Source organism: Pristiophorus japonicus, chromosome 11 (genome assembly GCF_044704955.1).
Source record: "Pristiophorus japonicus isolate sPriJap1 chromosome 11, sPriJap1.hap1, whole genome shotgun sequence".
Lineage (NCBI taxonomy): Eukaryota > Metazoa > Chordata > Chondrichthyes > Pristiophoridae > Pristiophorus > Pristiophorus japonicus.
This window is the reverse complement of record NC_091987.1, coordinates 117,037,634-117,057,375: the sequence shown is the minus strand read 5'-3', so window position 1 is coordinate 117,057,375 and position 19,742 is coordinate 117,037,634. Positions and strand designations below refer to the sequence as shown.

The following is a 19,742-nucleotide window of genomic DNA, read 5'->3' as shown; positions in this document are numbered from 1 at the left end:
GAATGTCCTTCCTCAGGTTAGGAGACCAAAACTGTACACAATACTCCAGGTGTGGCCTCACCAAGGCCCTGTACAACTGTAGCAACACCTCCCTGCCCCTGTGCTCAAATCCCCTCGCTATAAAGGCCAACATGCCATTTGCTTTCTTAACCGCTTGCTGTACCTGCATGCCAACCTTCAATGACTGATGTACCATGACACCCAGGTCTCGTTGCACCTCCCCTTTTCCTAATCTGTCACCATTCAGATAATAGTCTGTCTCTCTGTTTTTACCACCAAAGTAAGGACTACATCTAACTCCTTTCTGAATATATTTAGTGAATTGGCCTCAACAATTTTCTGTGGTAGAGAATGCCACAGGTTCACCACTCTCTGGGTGAAGAAGTTTCTCCTCATCTCGGTCCTAAATGGCTTACCCCTTATCGTTAGAATGTGACCTCTGGTTCTGGACTTCCCCAACATTGGGAACATTCTTCCTGCATCTAACCTGTCTAAACCAGTCAGAATTTTAAACGTTTCTATGAGATCCCCTCTCATTCTTCTGAACACCAGTGAATACAAGCCCAGGTGATCCAGTCTTTCTTGATATGTCAGTCCCGCCATTCCGGGAATCAGTCTGGTAGTGAGGTCCCACAGGGCTCAGTACTAGGTCCCTTGCTTTTTGTGGTATATATCAATGATTTAGACTTGAATGTAGGGAGTATGATTAAGAAGTTTGCAGATAATACAAAAATTGGCCGTGTGTTTGATAATGAAGAAGAAAGCTGTAGACCACAGGAAGATATCAATGAACTGGTCAGGTGGGCAGAACAGTGGCAAATGAAATTCAATCCAGAGAAGTGTGAGGCAATGCATTTGGAGGGGACTGACAAGGCAAGGGAATATACATTAAATGATAGGACATCGAGAAGTGTAGAGAAACAAAGGGACCTTGGAGTGCATGTCCACAGATCCCTGAAGGTAGTAAGCCAAATAGATAAGGTGGTTAAGAAGGCATACAGAATACTTGCATAGAATACAAGAGTAGGGAGGTTATGCTTGAACTGCTTAAAACACTAGTTAGGCCACAGCTAGAGTACCGCGTGCAGTTCTGGTGACCACATTAGATGAGATTGGACTAGAGAGGATACAGAGGAGATTTATGAGGATGTTGCCTGGATTAGAGATTATTATTTATGAGGAAAGATTGGATACGCTGAGTTTGTTTTCTTTGGAACAGAGGAGGCTGAGAAGAGACCTTATTGAGGTGTATAAAATTAGGAGGGGCCTAGATAGAGTGGATAGGAAGGACCTATTTCCCTTAGCAGAGTGGTCAACAACCAGGGGGCATAGATTTAAAGTAATTGGGGGGAGGTTAAGAGGGGATTTGAAGAGAAATTTCTTCACCCAGATGGTGGTGGGGTCTGGAACTCATTGCCTGAAAGGGTGGTAGAGGTAGAAACCCTCACCATATTTAAAAAATACATGGATGTGCACTTGAAGTGCTATCGTCTACAAGGCTATGGACCAAGAGCTAGAAAGTGGGATTAGGCTGGATAGCTCTGTCAGCCGGCACAGACATGATGGGCCAAAATGGCCTCCTTCCAGAATTGTGCTGATAATGGTGATGAAATTCACCCCTTAATGTTTGCTTCTTTTCTCAATTTTCTGTCCTCCTCTCCTGAAGACACTGGTTCATGATAGTTCCATGGGTACTGACAGCCCTTCAGGACCTTAACCAAATGGCCACCCTTCACTTAGTTCTCTGAACTTAGATGTTGATTTTTCACAAGCTATTTGATCATGCGCAGGTGGGAAGAGTCTTGGTGGCCGAGCCCAATCCTTGCATTACGTAACATACATACTTCGCATCGTGCTGCATATCAGTAACATTCCTAATAAAATTATATGGGTTTGTGCCCAAATCATCCATTGATGTGACAGCAGAGCGGAGCTATGCGTGTCTTGGACCTATAATCTGGGGAAGGGGGTCTGCTATTTGTTTGAGGCCTTGGTTTCTTACATTGAAAAACCTGGATGATTTTTCCTCTCAGCTTAAGCTGGGGTGCTAAGGCACTTCCACTGCTGCCTTGGCTGAAATCAGTTAACGGAACCTTGGATTTCCTTGGTCTACTCGTCTCACAACATAATATATAATTAGCCACTGAGTCACCACAGCAATTCCAAGCATACACTATTTAAACACAAATATATAAAGAAAGTGAACAAATAACGATTACATTGCTTTATTTTAAAAAGGGCCATAAGCCAAACAACTGGCAAACAAGAATCCAAAATACATTGTGACTGGTAGAACTGACATCTCCCAATCTTACCACTTCCTCTGATGAGACATGCCATATGGAGACTGTTTTCTCATCTGCTTCACTATTTATTGATATGTAGGATGGCTGGTAGACATTGGTTGGCTCTAGAATCAAAACCTAAAACAAAGCAGAGGAATCGTTACCCAGTAGCAGTAAACAAAGCAGCGATGGCTGTGCAGCGCTTCCACATCATTGGTTAAAATTGCACTGTGTGCATCAAGAAGACATTTGTATGTAATTCTTTGTCTGTTATTTTAATAAAGGCATTCATCTTAAAATAGTGGATCCAAAGGAATCTCATACAAAAAACCCCCGCCCCACACCATTAACATATTCATGACTGATATGGCACAATATAATTTCAACTCAAAAGTATATTTCAAACTTTGTTTTCACCAAATACTTTTTGCTTCAAGATGAAAAAAGTGTGATACAGCTATAGTAACAATTAATGCAAGTGCTAAATAAAAAGTTAAAACAACATATCCAAGAGTGATTGTAATAAAAAATGATAAAGAAGTTTGGTTTATTCATGCAGCTTAACAATTGAGTTGGAGTGTGGCTGTGACTCTATGTGGGTTCATGTGACATCAGCAGGAATGGTTGAATGTTTCAAGATTGTCATCTGAATCCTGAGATTGTAACAGCTTAAAATTCTCTTCAAAGCAACTATTACTGTCTAAAATACACAGCAGTTATTTGTGTAATTAAGATTGAGTAGAGTATTTTAATGTTAGTCATAGTTTTGGGAAGTGGCACTGTTGGTATGTGTTTGCTATTTTAATATATTTCTAAGTGATGCTGAGATTTCAAAAAATATATAGTTCGGAATTTAGTCCTCAAATCTTAAATGCAAAGTTAAGATTTTAATCTTAAAGGCGCTGTACCCAAGTCAAAAGTGAAGTAGTTCTTAGCCATAGCTTTAGCCCTATTGGACAGATGCAGATAGCTGTCATGCTTTGAACAGTAATATTTCTGTATTATATCTTTTTAGGTATATCCCTGCCAAACTGATTATTGTGAATTTAAACAAACGTTGTTTAGCTGAGATTATTCTTGAAAGAATTCCTTTCCCTCTGTGAAAGAGAAAGGTATGGCTGTCTAAGATATCTACAAATTTCTCAAGGGTACCCACAGAGAATACGTGATTCTGAGTTAAGAACACCAAAGGACTAACTAGTGTACAATTAGACTGATTGGCCAGGATTTCCCTCTTCTGCCACAGTGGTAATGGGTCATCAGCACAGCATGACTTCCACCCAATCCCTGCCTGCAACTCCAACCCATTTCCAGAGGTCAGGGCAGTTTCCATGTGGAGGCTGGTATTGGAACCAGTTACAGTGCCATTTACTAGGCTTCCCATTTCAATGGAGAGCGGGCAGCTTCTAGCCACAGTGGAACGTGGCTATCAGCGTCGGCTGAAGACTTAGAAAATGTGAAGAAGGCTTAAAATTAAACTCGTCAAAGTTGCAGTTTTAGAATTGAACCCTCCCAGCCCCCCTGCTGCCATGGCCCACAGTACTGCTAGTCACTCAATGATCCAAAGGCATCAGTGACTGAAAAATAAGTTGGATGACATATGTCCTTCATTAACATGACATTCGAATCCACCCAGATAAACATGATCCAGCACATTCAGCGGCCACCATCACTTCTGGAGAAAGATCCCAGAACTGGGAGTGACTGGCAGGGAGTCAGCAGACAGAATCCATGACCGATCTCCCTTCTCCACCTGCCCTGGCACCATCCAAAATCAGATGAAAAAGCAGAACAAAATGATTCAAGGACTAACCTGTCATCTAACATAATGAATCCAAATGCAGATAAATTATTCAAAAACAGAAATGGATTAATTCCTGACTCAGGCCTAATGCCAATGGAGAGGAGAAATGAGAATGGTCTCAACAAGATCTGAATGTGGATGTAAATGATGGCGTGAGCTAAATGCCATTAGTTTTTTCTTATTTCTGTCTTCTTATGAATTATGAAATTACAGAATTTAAAGGACATAATCCTGAATGTCAATGAAATCTTAATAAAACACTAGGGGGGAAAAATCCAGGTTGTTTGCGCTTCTCGTTAGCGCCCCCAGGAAGCTAACGGAGCGCAAATGAATTTTCGCCCGGGCGCGACACCGATACCATCTGCCCGTGAAATTCCGCGGGACTTTAGCGGCAGTGCTAACCAGTAATGCCCCGCGCCTACTGGTAGCGCCCCAGGTCACTGCGCCACGATGACAACGTCCCCCGGGTCACTGCGCCACGATGACAACGACCCCCGGGTCGCTGCGCCATGATGACAACGTCCCCCGGATCACTGCGTCACGATGACAACGTCCCCCGGGTCGCTGCGTCATGATGACAACGTCATCACCGTGCATAATGACCCATTTTCACCCCAGAGCGAAAATACAGTAGCGCCCCTTGAGGCTGCCGTGGCAATGCCCACAACAGCTTCGCGGGGCAATTACTGGACTGTAGGCAACTCGCGGGGCAAAAATTAACGGGGAGGTTGCGGTGCTGAAAATGTTTTAAATGGCCGACTTACCGGTCGCGGCCTTCTTCACTTCAGATCGCGGGGACCGTGCCACGATGTTGCAGCCTGGCACTCCGCTTGTGTGCCGAGCTGCTGTCAAGGCACCCCGCTCCCTGGTGGTCTAGTGGTGGCCCCTTCTCCCCCCTGCAGAGTCGGCAGCTCGGCCCTCTGCTATGTGCCCTCTGCGTAGCGCTGGAACATTTGTGTTGGTTAATGTCCCGGTCCCGCCCCTGAGAGGAAGTGGAGTGCAAGATTTTGCCACGATTTTGCGGTCCACTTCCTCTCAGAGGAGGTAAGCCCAAGTTAGCTCCTGAGTCGGGACTTCTGTGCCTGGCAGGAGTGGTATTGAAGAGCTGCTAACATCGATAGTACCAAACGCTGGAGAGAATACCCTCCCTCAGGACAGGTGGTATAGAAATTTGGAGAACAACAACAAACAAAATCTCATACTGGGAAACGTAGTCCATTGGTATTGGTCTTGGTTGCCTCCACGATGATGTCCATCCAGAAGTTGAGACATTCCTGTTTTGGGGAATTATCACTGTTGATCTTCTGGAATTGCTGCAATAACATCAGGTTCTGTACTACTGACCTCAAATACCTGAAAAATAGCAGAAGAGGCCGCTCAGCATTTACACTCCAACTGTTTTTTCAATGTTGTGCAATAAAGGTCGATGTTTTTTTTAATAAACACTGCTACGCTTAAGGTACAAGGCAGACACTTAGCACCCTAGAATGCATAGGCTCAATTTTCCCCACAGCCGTTTTTTGACATACTTGAAGAATTACGCCCGTTTTTTGGGGGCCCAACTACGCCAAAAAACAATCATCCAACTTTCCCAGTTTGAATTGTTGATTTTGGCGCCGCATAGCCTGACCTTTAGCTTTGGGGTTGGAGCCTAAGATCTGCGCCAAAAAGATCGGGTTGCCAGGGTAATGAGGGACACACTGTGGGCTGAGGCTGATTCTGGTCAGCTCACAGCAACCAAGCACCTTGTACATTGTAGCAGCATTCCATCATTAAATTATTAAAGAGTTTATGTCAAAAGTCTATCCCCTCCCTCCCCCCCCCCACCCTCCTCCCGGTGGCGCTGCTAACCCTGGCCGAAAGGCCTCCCTGCCCTGCCGGTGTCGGGTGCCACTCCTAACCCTGCCGAAAGACCTCCCCCGCTCTCCACCCCCTCTCCTCTTTCCTCACCCCCCCTCTCTCCTCTCTCCCTCGCCTCCTCTCTCTCCCTCTCCCTCTCTGCTGCTGCTGTCCTGGCCGTGGAACTGGATTTTCTGCGTTGATTCTCTTACCTGCGCCGATTTTGTTAACTGCCGAGAAGGTTTTTCCAGAGTGGTTACATACGCCGCCCAAAGAAAAATTGGAGTAAATCGGGGCTGGCCAAACTTACTTAAATGGCCAGAATTGGCGCGGGTGGCAAGTTATGCCCCCAATGAGGTAAAAAAAAATCGTAACCTAAAAAAAGCCTACCTAAGTAAATTACCCTAGCGCAGAAACTTTGGGGAAACTTGGAGATTTTAATTTACTTTAAAAAAAACTGCACGCCAAAAAAATGGCACAGATAATTGGAAAAAATTGAGCCCCATGTCTCACCATTATCAGCAAAACTCTCACGCCTAGCAACTGTCAATGATGAGGAGATTCACTTATTTTGGATGTAACTTATTGCTATACATATTGCTCTTAAATTTAAATACAGCCGCATTTGTTTAAAGCAGCTTGCAAGCTGTGTCAATCTCATTGATCACAAAGGTCTTGCAGAACATTTCCCAGCATTAACAACCCTATATTTTTGATCTCCAAAACACATTGGGGTAATTTCGGTTTTGTGCGATAGCGTAAACCGGGTGGTATCGAATCGATTGCCCATTTTACATCTCTCCCCATTTTCATTTTTTTGAAGTCAATGGGAACAAAAATCAGGAGAGATGATCATGCTACCGATTTACTATCACCCATTTTACACTATCGCACAAAATCAAGATTTACCCCGTCGTCTTGCTACATGAATCAACAAGCACCATTTATACTTTAATATGTGGTTCTTGCTCTATTTCCATGGTCCAATTGGGGGTAATTTTAACTTTGGACAAATGGTCAGTACTGAATTAGGCACTCATTATAAATCCCGCCTGACTTTCTGTGCCATTGATTTCAATGGGAAGTAAAATCGGGCGTGATGTAACTGAGATGGGGGCGGGGGGGCAGGTGTATCTCCCCTACATCCCTAGCATCTACTGCCCAAAGTTAAAATCGCCCCCACTGTGTTCTGAGGTGGGTCAGACCCAAACTCAGAACCCAACTTAACTCAGATGCAGTTTATTCAGATACACGGCGTAACATGATCACCGATTCCACAATATTACCAGAAAGGGGGTTTGAGTTTGAAGAGTTTTTCGGCTGCTTGTACAGCCTTGTTGACGTCCTTGGCTAACATGCTGACCGTGAAGAAGTGGCCCACATCATAGTAGTTGTTCATCTTGTCCAGATTTCCATTTCTACCCAGCAGACTGTTCAGTCTCACGCCTGTCCAAGAGATGGAATTGATAGACGTGAGCAACAGACAAATAAGCACAAGGTGGTCAGCAAGAGTCTTGATGCTGTCTCTGCCAAAGGACACCAGTTATGCTTCATTATTTCTATGCGTTGGATGTTCATGGTTACAGGGCTTTACACAATTAATGAAGCAGCTCCCCAGTTGGCTCAGTGGCTAAATGCGCCAGCTGTTTGATACTCAGCTCTAAATACCATGTTTGATCTACATTGGCTTCCGGTTAAGCAATACCTCAATTTCAAAATTCTCATCCTTATTTTCAAATCCCTCCATGGCCTCGCCCCTCCCTATCTCTGTAATCTCCTCAAGCCCCACAACCCGTGAGATGTCTGTGGTCTTCTAATTCTGCCCTCTTGAGCATCCCTGATTATAATCACTCAACCATTGGAGACCGTGCCTTCTGTTGCTTAGGCCCCAAGCTCTGGAACTCACTGCCTAAACCTCTCTGACTCTCTACCGCTCTTTTCTCCTTCAAGACGCTCCTTAAAACCTATCTCTTTGACTGAGCTTTTGGTCACCTGCGCTAATTTCTACTTATGCGGCTTGGAGTCAAATTTTTATCTCATAATACTCCCGTGAAGCGCTTTGGGATGTTTCACTACATTAAAGGTGCTATATAAATACAAGTTGTTGTTGATCACTGGTCTACCCTGAGATATCGGATTACAGCTATGGCATCAATATGGATGCTACAGTTTGTGTCAGCATGCCTGGCCTAGGAAGTGGTGGGGGGGTTCGAGAATCACCAAGGGTGCCTGCTTCCATTGGCTATTCAGTCCTCCCTACTGCAAAGGAATGGTCTGAGCAACCTCTTTAGTAAAGGCACCCATAATACCAGAGGAGGGATGCTAGGGATGTCAGGGGAGATACGCCTGCCGCATCCCCAACACCTCTGAAAAACAATCTGCCTGTCCCCTCAGCCTCCCTTACACAGCAAGCTGCGTTATAAAGTAAAAGAAAATCCCAGTCCCCTCACCTTTGGGGTCCAAGCCAAAGAACTGGTCTTTTTTAAAATTAATTCACAGATGTGGACATCATTGGCAAGGCCAGCATTTATTGCCCATGAGAAGGTGGTGGCAGGTCACCTTCTTTACAACTGAGTGATTTGCTAGACAGCTAAGAGTCAACCACATAACTGTGGGTCAAGAGTCACACATAGGCCAAACCAAGTAAGAACAGCAGCTTTCCTTTCCTAAAGGACATTAGTGAACCAGGTGGATTTTTAACAAAAATCCTGCAGTTTCATGGTCACCATTACTAACACTAGCTTTTTAGTCCACATTTATTTAATTAACTGAATTTTTAAATTCCCCAGCTACCATAGTGGGATTTGAACTCATATCTCCAGATCATTAGTTCAGGCCTTTGGATTGCTAGTCCAGTAACATAACCACCATGCCACCATTCCAGATAGTTATGTGTGGTGAGTCCAGGTTTACCTAAGCAAATGCTATGCTAAGCTGCAACTGCAATCTGGAATTCTCAACTTCGGAAGTCCCTGCCTCCGACCAGACTCCCACACTGTTCTTGATGGTTTTGGAGTGGTGGTACGAGGCTCTGCACCCTAAAGGCCATTGGGAAACTCTGCAAAAAGGGCATATCTGCGTCCCAGCCAAGTTTGTGGCCATTTTGATGGATTCCAACCAAGACTACGGCACGAGTTCTATCATAAATGCCTCTTCAGTAACAAATGTTTCCTCTCTGTGTTTCATATGTGCATGAAGCTCCCCACCAGAAACCCCAAGTTAGAAAGTTGCCCCGAAGGTGTCAGGTCAACGTGTGGAATATGGACTGCTGCTTTACTGGGGATGCTTCATCCAAATCAATACATTCGATTTCAGGTACCCAGACGTGCTGGGCAAAACTGGCCACATGTCGCTAAAACTGATCCTCATTGCAGGCACTTAGTGGGAGATTGTCCCCGCTGAAAAGTTACTGGCCTATCTTTCCAATGGTGTTAATGAATGTGCATTAACAAAGGTCTCATTCATATTACAAAATGTCACGGCATCGCTTGCATCCAGTGCCACTGTGACAAAAAGCCACGCGGAAATCTTCTGAGCTTTCTTCCCTCCCCAATAGAAATCACCCTTGGAATAGTTGGTGCAAGGGACGCGACATAGAAACATAGAAAATAGGTGCAGGAGTAGGCCATTTGGCCCTTTGAGCCTGCACCACCATTCAATATGATCATGGCTGATCATTCCCTCACTACCCCTTTCCTGCTTTCTCTCCATACCCCTTGATCCCTTTAGCCGTAAGGGCCATATCTAACTCCCTTTTGAATATATCCAATGAACTGGCATCATCAACTCTCTGCGGTAGGGAATTCCACAACTCTCTGGGTGAAGAAGTTTCTCCTCATCTCAGTCCTAAATGGCCTACCCCTTATCCTAAGACTGTGTCCCCTGGTTCTGGACTTCCCCATCATCGGGAACACTCTTCCCGCATCTAACCTGTCCAGTCCCGTCAGAATTTTATAAGTTTTTATGAGATTCCCTCTCATCCTTCTAAACTTCAGTGTATAAAGGCCCAGTTGATCCAGTCTCTCCTCATATGTCAGTCCCGCCATCCAGGGAATCAGTCTGGTGAACCTTCGCTGCACTCCCTCAATAGCAAGAATGTCCTTCCTCAGATTAGGAAACCAAAACTGAACACAATATTCCAGGTGAGGCCTCACCAAGGCCCCGTACAACTGCAGTAAGGCCTCCCTGCTCCTATAGTCAAATCCCCAACTATGAAGGCCAACATACCATTTGCCTTCTTCACCACCTGCTGTACCTGCATGCCAACTTTCAATGACTGATGTACCATGATACCCAGGTCTCGTTGCACCTCCCCCTTTCCTAATCTGCTGCCATTCAGATAATATTCTGCCTTCGTGTTTTTGCCCCCAAAGTGGATAACCTCACATTTATCCACATTATACTGCATCTGCCATGCATTGGCCCACTCACCTAACCTGTCCAAGTCACCCTGCAGCCTTTTAGCATCCTCCTCACAGCTCACACCGCCACCCAGTTTAGTGTCATCTGCAAACTTGGGGATATTACACTCAATTCCTTCATCTAAATCATTAATGTATATTGTAAAGAGCTGGGATCCCAGCACTGAACCCTGTGGCACTCCACTAGTCACTGCTTGCCATTCTGAAAAGGACCCGTTTATCCCGACTCTCTGCTTCCTGTCTGCCAACCAGTTCTCTATCCACATCAGTACATTACCCCCAATACCATGTGCTTTGATTTTGCACACTAATCTCTTGTGTGGGACCTTGTCAAAAGCCTTTTGAAAGTCCTTTCAGTGATGGGTCTCATTTGCTCCTACTTGTAAATAAGAAATGTTTAATTACAGTGGGGCTCAGGTGCTTCAATGTGAATAAAAGCAAGCATTTGCACTTTAGCACTGAAGCACTCACCGATTTTTCTCAGTTCCATTGAGTTTTCAAACTGCTGGCCAGCAGCAATTAGGAGGACAGCCAAATTAATACCCGAATATAGAGTTGGTTGGAGCTCAAAGCCTTTGCGGTACCTAGTCATTAAACAGAAACAAACAGGGACGTATTCAGTAATATCATATTCAATAGCAGAGGAAACAGTACTGTTAACGTGCTGTTCCCTAAAACGATCAAATTCCCTGTCAGTGGGAAGCTCTCCTTTTGTTACTGAAATTCTTGCTCCCATGAGAAGTTAAGGTGAGTGTCCATGTCAATTAGCTGAAAGTTTCTCTCGAAGGAGACTTACTAAACCCATCCCTGTTGAAAGAGGAGTGAGGCAAGGTTGTCCACTGTCATCTATACTATTATCTCTCTTCAAAAACGTGTTGGATGATATTGTAAGGAATGCACTTGGAGTCCTCAAAATGGTGAAACTCCACTCTGAGCAAATGTGACTACAGATCAGAGAATCAGGCACAAGGAGTAGTGGCCGTAAAATGAGTGTGGGCTACACGCTGCACATGACTCTGTGGCCTGTGCCGCCATTGAGCGAGACTTGTGCTATCATACAATGATAACATCATTGAATCATACAGCACAGGAGGCGGCATTCGGCCCATCTTTGAAGGAGCTATCCAATTGGTCGAACTCCCCTGCACTTTACCCATGGCCCTTCAAATTTTCCTTCTCATGTTTATATCCAATTGCCTTTCCAAAATTACTATTGAATCTGCTTCTACCATCCTTTTCATGCAGTGAATTCGAGATCATAACAACTTGCGGCATTAAAAAAATTCTCATCTCCCTGCCTTTTGCCAATTATCTTAAATCTGTGTCATCTCTTAAATCTGTGTCCTATGATTACCGACCATCCTGCCACTAGAAACAGTTTCTCCTTATTTACTCTGTCAAAACCTCTCATAATTTTGAACACCTCTATTTAATCTCCCCTTGTTATGATCTGGACTGCATTACCTGAAAGGGTGGTGGAAGTAATTCAATTGCAACTTTCAAAATGGAATTGGATCGATATTTAAATTTGCAGGTCTATGGGGAAAGAGCAGGTGATAATTGGATAGTTCTTTCAAAGAGCCGTGCACAGGAAAAATGGGCAGAATGGCCTCCTACTGTACTATTAGATTCTGTGGTGGAGACATTGCCCCTTTTTCAGAGGCCCGGGGGAGGTGGTACGGGTGGGGGGGGGGGGGGCGCTACCCGCTCCCGGAAAATTGCCCGGGAGTTTGCAGAGACGCTGCCATGGCAGCGCAGCGCCCCACGGGTAGCACCCTGGGCCACCGTGCTACCGGCGATGACATAATCACCGTACGCGGCGACCCTTCAGCGCCAAGCACAGACTCCTTTCCGCCCCGTGGGGGAAATTGCCTGCGGCCTGCGAGGCTGATGCGAGTGGATGTCAACGCCAGATTTGCGGGTCGCGACGCTGGCCGACATTTGTTTGCGGGGCGGAAGTTAAAGGGGAGGTCGCCAGTGCCCCGCGCCACCATCTTAATTGTTTTGCCGACACTCGGGTCGGCTCGAGTATCTGATCCCGAGCGTGGTCCGGGCCGCCATCATGCAGCCCGACACGCCACTTTGGGTGGAGGGCTGCAGGCCTGGTCCCACACTGCCCTGGTGGTCTAATGAAGACCAATCAGAGGCCTTGAAAGTGCGCTGCAGTACTCGCCCCAGTAGCGCCTCAGGACCCACCCCTGAATTGGGCTTACCGCTCCTTAAGGACGTGGAGAGCGCGAGATTGAGCGAGATTGTGCTCCACTTCCTGTGAGGGGCGGTTAGCCCAATTCAGCGGCGGGGGCGGGACTTCTGTGCAGGGCTCTGGAAGTCCCGGCCCTAGCAGGTTACTGCCACCAATCGGGGTGCAGGGTAATTTCACCCCCCTATGATTTTAAGTGATGTGGAACCTGCTGTATGCTCTATTCTGTTAGTCCTTATCAGGGATTCTGTAAAGAGAGAGTCCTTATCTAAAATCTATAAAATGATCAGCAATTTCTTATCAACTTGATAGATCTCAATAGACCTAAAAACCACTGAGCAAAATGCTTTTATCCAATGGTAAATGGCCATCTTTTACAGTAACAATTACAGAAAATCTCTTCCTTCCTTCATTATATTCTGAGTTTCCTGCTTTATGTATGTGCTTCAGCTCAGAAAACAGCTCGGCTGAAAAGTATGAATAAAGAAAGTTTCCTACTGTGAAGTTTGATATTGCATCTCGCCCATATTTCTAAGGACTTTAATCTTTTTACCATTCTATAGAACTGTCCCGGTTCACTGTATCCTTGCAGTACGAGTCGAGAAAGAGGTCTTTGTAAATTCTTCCACACAAGCAGTACATGTCAGGGGCAGGCTTGTCACATGACTCCAAGACCTCAAGCATAATACGTAAAGCTTTTTCTCTGTCACCCTGCTGATTCCTCCTACAGAGAAAAATAAAACAAGAGCTCAATAGGTAGTATCAAACTAGAAAAACCGAAAGACTTGCATTTATGTAGCACCTTTCATGACCTCAGGATGTCCCAAAGCACTTTACAGCCAACTAAGTACTTTTGAATCGTAATCACTGTTGTAATGTAGGAAAGGCGGTAACCAATTTGCGCAGAGCAAGCTTCCACAAACAGCAATGTGATAATGACCAGATAATCTGTTTTAGTTATGTTGATTGAGGGATAAATATTGGCCAGGACACCGGGGATTCTGGTCTTCTTCAAAATAGTGCTGTGGGATCTCTTACGTTAACCCGAGAGGGCAGACAGGGCCTCGGTTTAGTGTCTCAGCCGAAAGAAGGATGATAATACTTTTCGAACGTTAAGTCACTTCAAGCGCCTCTGCTCCTCAGAACATGCTGCATATCAAAACTGAGTTCAGGTGGCAATGCTGGACATTGTTGTGCTATGATGCAAGTCTGTGCCCACAATAGCCTCATGGTAAGATGCCCATTTTTCCAGAAGAAGCCACTTGGCCATATGGAGGGTGAGAGATGGACAGTGGGGGGGGAGGGGTATGTCACTGTGTGGAGCTCCCACGTAGAAAGTGCTGGCACTCAGGTGCCATGCTGAGAAGCTTCAGCATTGGTCAGGGAAGTGAAAGAAGAACCCGGACGCGGTAAAGTCAGGAAGTTCACTCCAGGACAATAAGCAAATAAATATATCAATGTGAATAATGCTGCTATTCTTGGTGACAAATTCACTCGGATTCTGATGCTCCTGTCACTTAACTTCCTCACCATGACTTAGCATCCAATCCCTTTATTTATTTATTCTTTTCCCCTCGGAGAAGTGTGTTGAGCTGTTTTCTGCAATAAAGGTGCTGTACAAAGACAAATTGCTATTGTTAATATAAGCCAGGGTTCAGTAATGAATTGTATAAATTCCTCTGCAATCAATACCGGCATCGCAATCTCCAAAGATGAGGGTCAAAGTGCACAGTCATGTTGCCTCAGCTCCAATTTAACAATTGCAGATAGTAGGCTGGCATGTTCGGATGGCAGGGCCTACGTGTAGTTTTCTTTAGTCCTGGAGAGGACTGTTCGATTTGTTTGGCTTCCTACTGTCACCGGGAGGTCCATTTAACAAGTTCGGTGTCCTGTGAGACGACATTAGTTGTGATCTAAGATCACGTAACAGGGTGGGCCGCGAGAAGGCTGTCATCATCCACCCCTACGCAGCCTGCAAGATATCCACGCTGTTACACCGGAAGCTTTGACCCGGATATCTGACTTAGATATTGACATTTGATTTACTCTGCTACTACCATATGAAAGAAGAAGAGTAGGTTGATATGAAGATCGGGCAGGAAAGTAGAGTTGATGTAAAAGTCCAGCCATGATCTTATTTTTTTTTAATTCATTCCTGGGATGTGGGCATTGCTGGCAAGGCCAGCATTTATTGCCCATCCCTTGAGAAGGTGGTGGTGAGCCGCCTTCTTGAACCGCTGCCATCGTGTGGTGAAAGTACTCTCACAGTGCTGCTAGGGAGGGAGTTCCAGGATTTTGACTCAGCGATGATGAAGGAACGGCGATATATTTCCAAGTCAGGATCGTGTGTGACTTGGAGGGGAACTTAGAGGTGGTGGTGTTCCCATGCGCCTGCTGCCCTTGTTCTTCTAGGTTGTAGAGGTCTTGGGTTTGGGAAGTGCTGCTGAAGAAGCCTTGGTGAGTTGCTGCAATGCGTCTTGTAGAGGATACACATTGCAGCCACGGTACGTCGGTGATGGAGGGAGTGAATGTTTCAGGTGGTGGATGGGGTGCCAATCAAGCGGGCTGCTTTGTCCTGGATGGTGTCGAGCTTCTTGAGTGTTGTTGGAGCTGCACTCATCCAGGCAAGTGGAGAGTATTCCATCACATTCCTGACTTGTGCCTTGTAGATGGTAGAAGGGCTTTGGGAAGTCAAGAGGTGAGACACTCGCCGCAGAATACCCAGCCTCTGACCTGCTCTTGTTGCCATGGTATTTATGTGGCTGGTCCAGTTAAGTTTCTGGTCAATGGTAATCCCAGGATGTTGATGGTGGGGGATTTGGCGATGGTAATGCAATAGCGAAGCAGGCTTGAGGGGCCGTATGACCTACTCCTGCTCCTATTTCTTATGTTCTTAGGACAACAAGGCCTAGAGAAGCAGACCAGACACTGAAAGATATAATTTCATCTGAAACTCAGGGGCAGGCTGAGCATGTGAAAGGCCCAACTCAAATTGTGTAACACACTCAGTACGAAGGAAGCAGTGCTGTTTTAATTTTGCCTCGCTCACGTGGAGTCAATGTTGTGTGGCTCTCACACCTGCATCAGTCAACAACTCTCAAACTGCATGGGATGTTATAAAGTAATACCAAAATACATGTAAGAACTCAAACTGTCATGCATTGTGAGCGTGAAGTCACGTCTGACAACAGAAGTACTCGTTCCAGAAATGACTAAATCAGCAAGTTCGTTAGAGATACATTAATCATCATAAGTACCTGAATTCATGCTTACAAGATCATTCGTGGAATCAACACACTTCTCTATTACAGAAATAGATATTGTAACGGAATCTATGGAATTGGCTCATTGGCAGAAAGTTTGAATCATTTATCCAGTCCTGTTTAAACTGGATCACCCAGAGAGTCCCTGAAAATATTTACAGAGCTGCATCTGTAACAGATCAGACGTCTATCTCATTTTGAATCATGAGAATTTCCACATAACATACATTAAAGTCAATTTTTAACAAACCCAATGCCTTGTTAATTTTGTAAAATGGATTCCCAGTGATTGCCTAAGGGGCAAATATTGTGCCTGTAGCTTAGGCTGGAATCTTACCAGTGTGGGTTTGGAGGCAGGTCCGCTGTCAAAATGGTTGTGATTTGTCCTATGAAACGAATTTAAGGAGCTAGGAGCTAAATTAAAAAGTAGAACCTCAAAAGTAGTAATCTCGGGATTGCTACCAGTGCCACGTGCTAGTCAGAGTAGGAATCGCAGGATAGCACAGATGAATACGTGGCTTGAGCAGTGGTGCAGCAGGGAGGGATTCAAAATTCCTGGGGCATTGGAACCGGTTCTGGGGGAGGTGGGACCAGTACAAAGCGGACGGTCTGCACCTGGGCAGGACCGGAACCAATGTCCTAGGGGAAGTGTTTGCTAGTGCTGTTGGGGAGGAGTTAAACTAATATGGCAGGGGGATGGGAATCAATGCAGGGAGACAGAGGGAAACAAAAAGGAGACAAAAGCAAAAGACAGAAAGGAGATGAGGAAAAGTGGAGGGCAGAGAAACCCAAGACAAAAAACAAAAAGGGCCACTGTACAGCAAAATTCTAAAAGGAAAAAGGGTGTTAAAAAAACAAGCCTGAAGGCTTTGTGTCTTAATGCAAGGAGTATCCGTAATAAGGTGGATGAATTAACTGTGCAAATAGATGTTAACAAATATGGTGCGATTGGGATTACGGAGACGTGGCTCCAGGATGATCAGGGCTGGGAACTCAACATCCAGGGGTATTCAACATTCAGGAAGGATAGAATAAAAGGAAAAGGAGGTGGAGTAGCATTGCTGGTTAAAGAAGAGATTAATGCAATAGTTAGAATGGACATTAGCTTGGATGATGTGGAATCTATATGGTTGGATCTGCGAACACCAAAGGGAAAAAAACATTAGTGGGAGTTGTGTACAGACCTCCAAACAGTAGTAGTAATGTTGGGGAGGGCATCAAACAGGAAATTAGGGGTGCATGCAATAAGGGTGCAGCAGTTATAATGGGTGACTTTAATATGCACATAGATTGGGCTAACCAAACTGGAAGCAATACGGTGGAGGAGGATTTCCTGGAGTGCATAAGGGATGGTTTTCTAGACCAATACGTCGAGGAACCAACTAGAGGGGAGGCCATCTTAGACTGGGTGTTGTGTAATGAGAGAGGATTAATTAGCAATACCATTGTGCGAGGCCCCTTGGGGAAGAGTGACCATAATATGGTGGAATTCTGCATTAGGATAGAGAATGAAACAGTTAATTCAGAGACCATGGTCCAGAACTTAAAAAAGGGTAACTTTGAAGGATGAGGCGTGAATTAGCTAGGATTGATTGGCGAATGATACTTAAGGGGTTGACTGTGGATGGGCAATGGCAGACATTTAGAGACCGCATGGATGAACTACAACAATTGTACATTCCTGTCTGTCGTAAAAATAAAAAAGGGAAGGTGGATCAGCCGTGGCTATCAAGGGAAATCAGGGATAGTATTAAAGCCAAGGAAGTGGCATACAAATTGGCCAGAAATAGCAGTGAACCCGGAGACTGGGAGAAATTTAAAATTCAGCAGAGGAGGACAAAGGGTTTGATTAGGACAGGGAAAATGGAGTACGAGAAGAAGCTTGCAGGGAACATTAAGACGGATTGCAAAAGTTTCTATAGATATGTAAAGAGAAAAAGGTTAGTAAAGACAAATGTAGGTCCCTGCAGTCAGAATCAGGGGAAGTCATAACGGGGAACAAAGAAATGGCGGACCAATTGAACAAGTACTTTGGTTCGGTATTCACTAAGGAGGACACTAACAACCTTCCGGATATAAGAGGGGTCAGAGGGTCCAGTAAGGAGGAGGAACTGAGGGAAATCCTTATTAGTCGGGAAATTGTGTTGGGGAAATTAATGGGATTGAAGGCCGATAAATCCCCAGGGCCTGATGGACTGCATCCCAGAGTACTTAAGGAGGTGGCCTTGGAAATAGCAAATGCATTGACAGTCATTTTCCAACATTCCATTGACTCTGGATCAGTTCCTATGGAGTGGAGGGTAGCCAATGTAACCCCACTTTTTAAAAAAGGAGAGAGAGAGAAAACAGGGAATTATAGATCGGTAAGCCTGACATCGGTAGTGGGTAAGATGATGGAATCAATTATTAAGGATGTCATAGCAGCGCATTTGGAAAGAGGTGACATGATAGGTCCAAGTCAACATGGATTTGTGAAAGGGAAATCATGCTTGACAAAGCTTCTAGAATTTTTTGAGGATGTTTTCAGTAGAGTGGACAAGGGAGAACCAGTTGATGTGGTATATTTGGACTTTCAGAAGGCTTTCGACAAGGTCCCACACAAAAGATTAATGTGCAAAGTTAAAGCACATGGGATTAGGGGTAGTGTGCTGACATGGATTGAGAACTGGTTGTCAGACAGGAAGCAAAGAGTAGGAGTAAATGGGTCCTTTTCAGAATGGCAGGCAGTGACTAGTGGGGTACCGCAAGGTTCTGTGCTGGGGCCCCAGCTGTTTACACTGTACATTAATGATTTAGACGAGGGGATTAAATGTAGTATCTCCAAATTTGCGGATGACACTAAGTTAGGTGGCAGTGTGAGCTGCGAGGAGGATGCTATGAGGCTGCAGAGCGACTTGGATAGGTTAGGTGAGTGGGCAAATGCATGGCAGATGAAGTATAATGTGGATAAATGTGAGGTTATCCACTTTGGTGGTAAAAACAGAGAGACAGACTATTATCTGAATGGTGACAGATTAGGAAAAGGGGAGGTGCAACGAGACCTGGGTGTCATGGTACATCAGTCATTGAAGGTTGGCATGCAGGTACAGCAGGCGGTTAAGAAAGCAAATGGCATGTTGGCCTTCATAGCGAGGGAATTTAAGTACAGGGGCAGGGAGGTATTGCTACAGTTGTACAGGGCATTGGTGAGGCCACACCTGGAGTATTGTGTATAGTTTTGGTCTCCTAAACTGAGGAAGGACATTCTTGCTATTGAGGGAGTGCAGCGAAGGTTCACTAGACTGATTCCCGGGATGGCGGGACTGACCTATCAAGAAAGACTGGATCAACTGGGCTTGTATTCACTGGAGCTCAGAAGAATGAGAGGGGACCTCATAGAAACATTTAAAATTCTGATGGGTTTAGACAGGTTAGATGCAGGAAGAATGTTCCCAATGTTAGGGAAGTCCAGAACCAGAGGTCACAGTCTAAGGATAAGGGGTAAGCCATTTAGGACCGAGATGAGGAGGAACTTCTTCACCCAGAGAGTGGTGAACATGTGGAATTCTCTACCACAGAAAGTTGTTGAGGCCAATTCACTAAATATATTCAAAAAAGAGTTAGATGTAGTCCTTACTACTAAGGGGATCAAGGGGTATGGTGAGAAAGCAAGAATGGGGTACTGAAGTTGCATGTTCAGCCATGAACTCATTGAATGGCGGTGCAGGCTAGAAGGGCCGAATGGCCTACTCCTGCACCTATTTTCTATGTTTCTATGTTTCTATGATTAACAGTGGGGCGGAAGTTCACTCTGAAACTGCCTCCTTGTGAATTTCCAAAGTGCCGGCACTGCCTGTGGTTTGCAGACCCGGCACTAAGCGGCGTGTCTGCAATTATGATAGGCAAGAAGCTGCTTAAAGCTATTTAAGCAGCATTTTATCAGGTCCAAAG

At 45.1% G+C, this 19,742-nt stretch overlaps 1 protein-coding gene across 1 annotated transcript in view; it reads right to left on the bottom strand.

Annotated features, from left to right (window-relative positions):
• Positions 1-19,742, bottom strand: part of map3k15 (mitogen-activated protein kinase kinase kinase 15) — a 211,060-nt gene that overhangs the window by 89,005 nt on the left and 102,313 nt on the right. The window contains exons 6-10 of the mRNA XM_070893918.1: positions 13,103-13,273; positions 10,821-10,933; positions 7,215-7,374; positions 5,292-5,442; positions 2,316-2,423 (exon numbers count right to left, since the gene is read on the bottom strand). Coding sequence (XP_070750019.1) covers positions 2,316-2,423; positions 5,292-5,442; positions 7,215-7,374; positions 10,821-10,933; positions 13,103-13,273 — 703 coding nt within the window. The remainder of the gene's footprint in view (positions 1-2,315; positions 2,424-5,291; positions 5,443-7,214; positions 7,375-10,820; positions 10,934-13,102; positions 13,274-19,742) is intronic.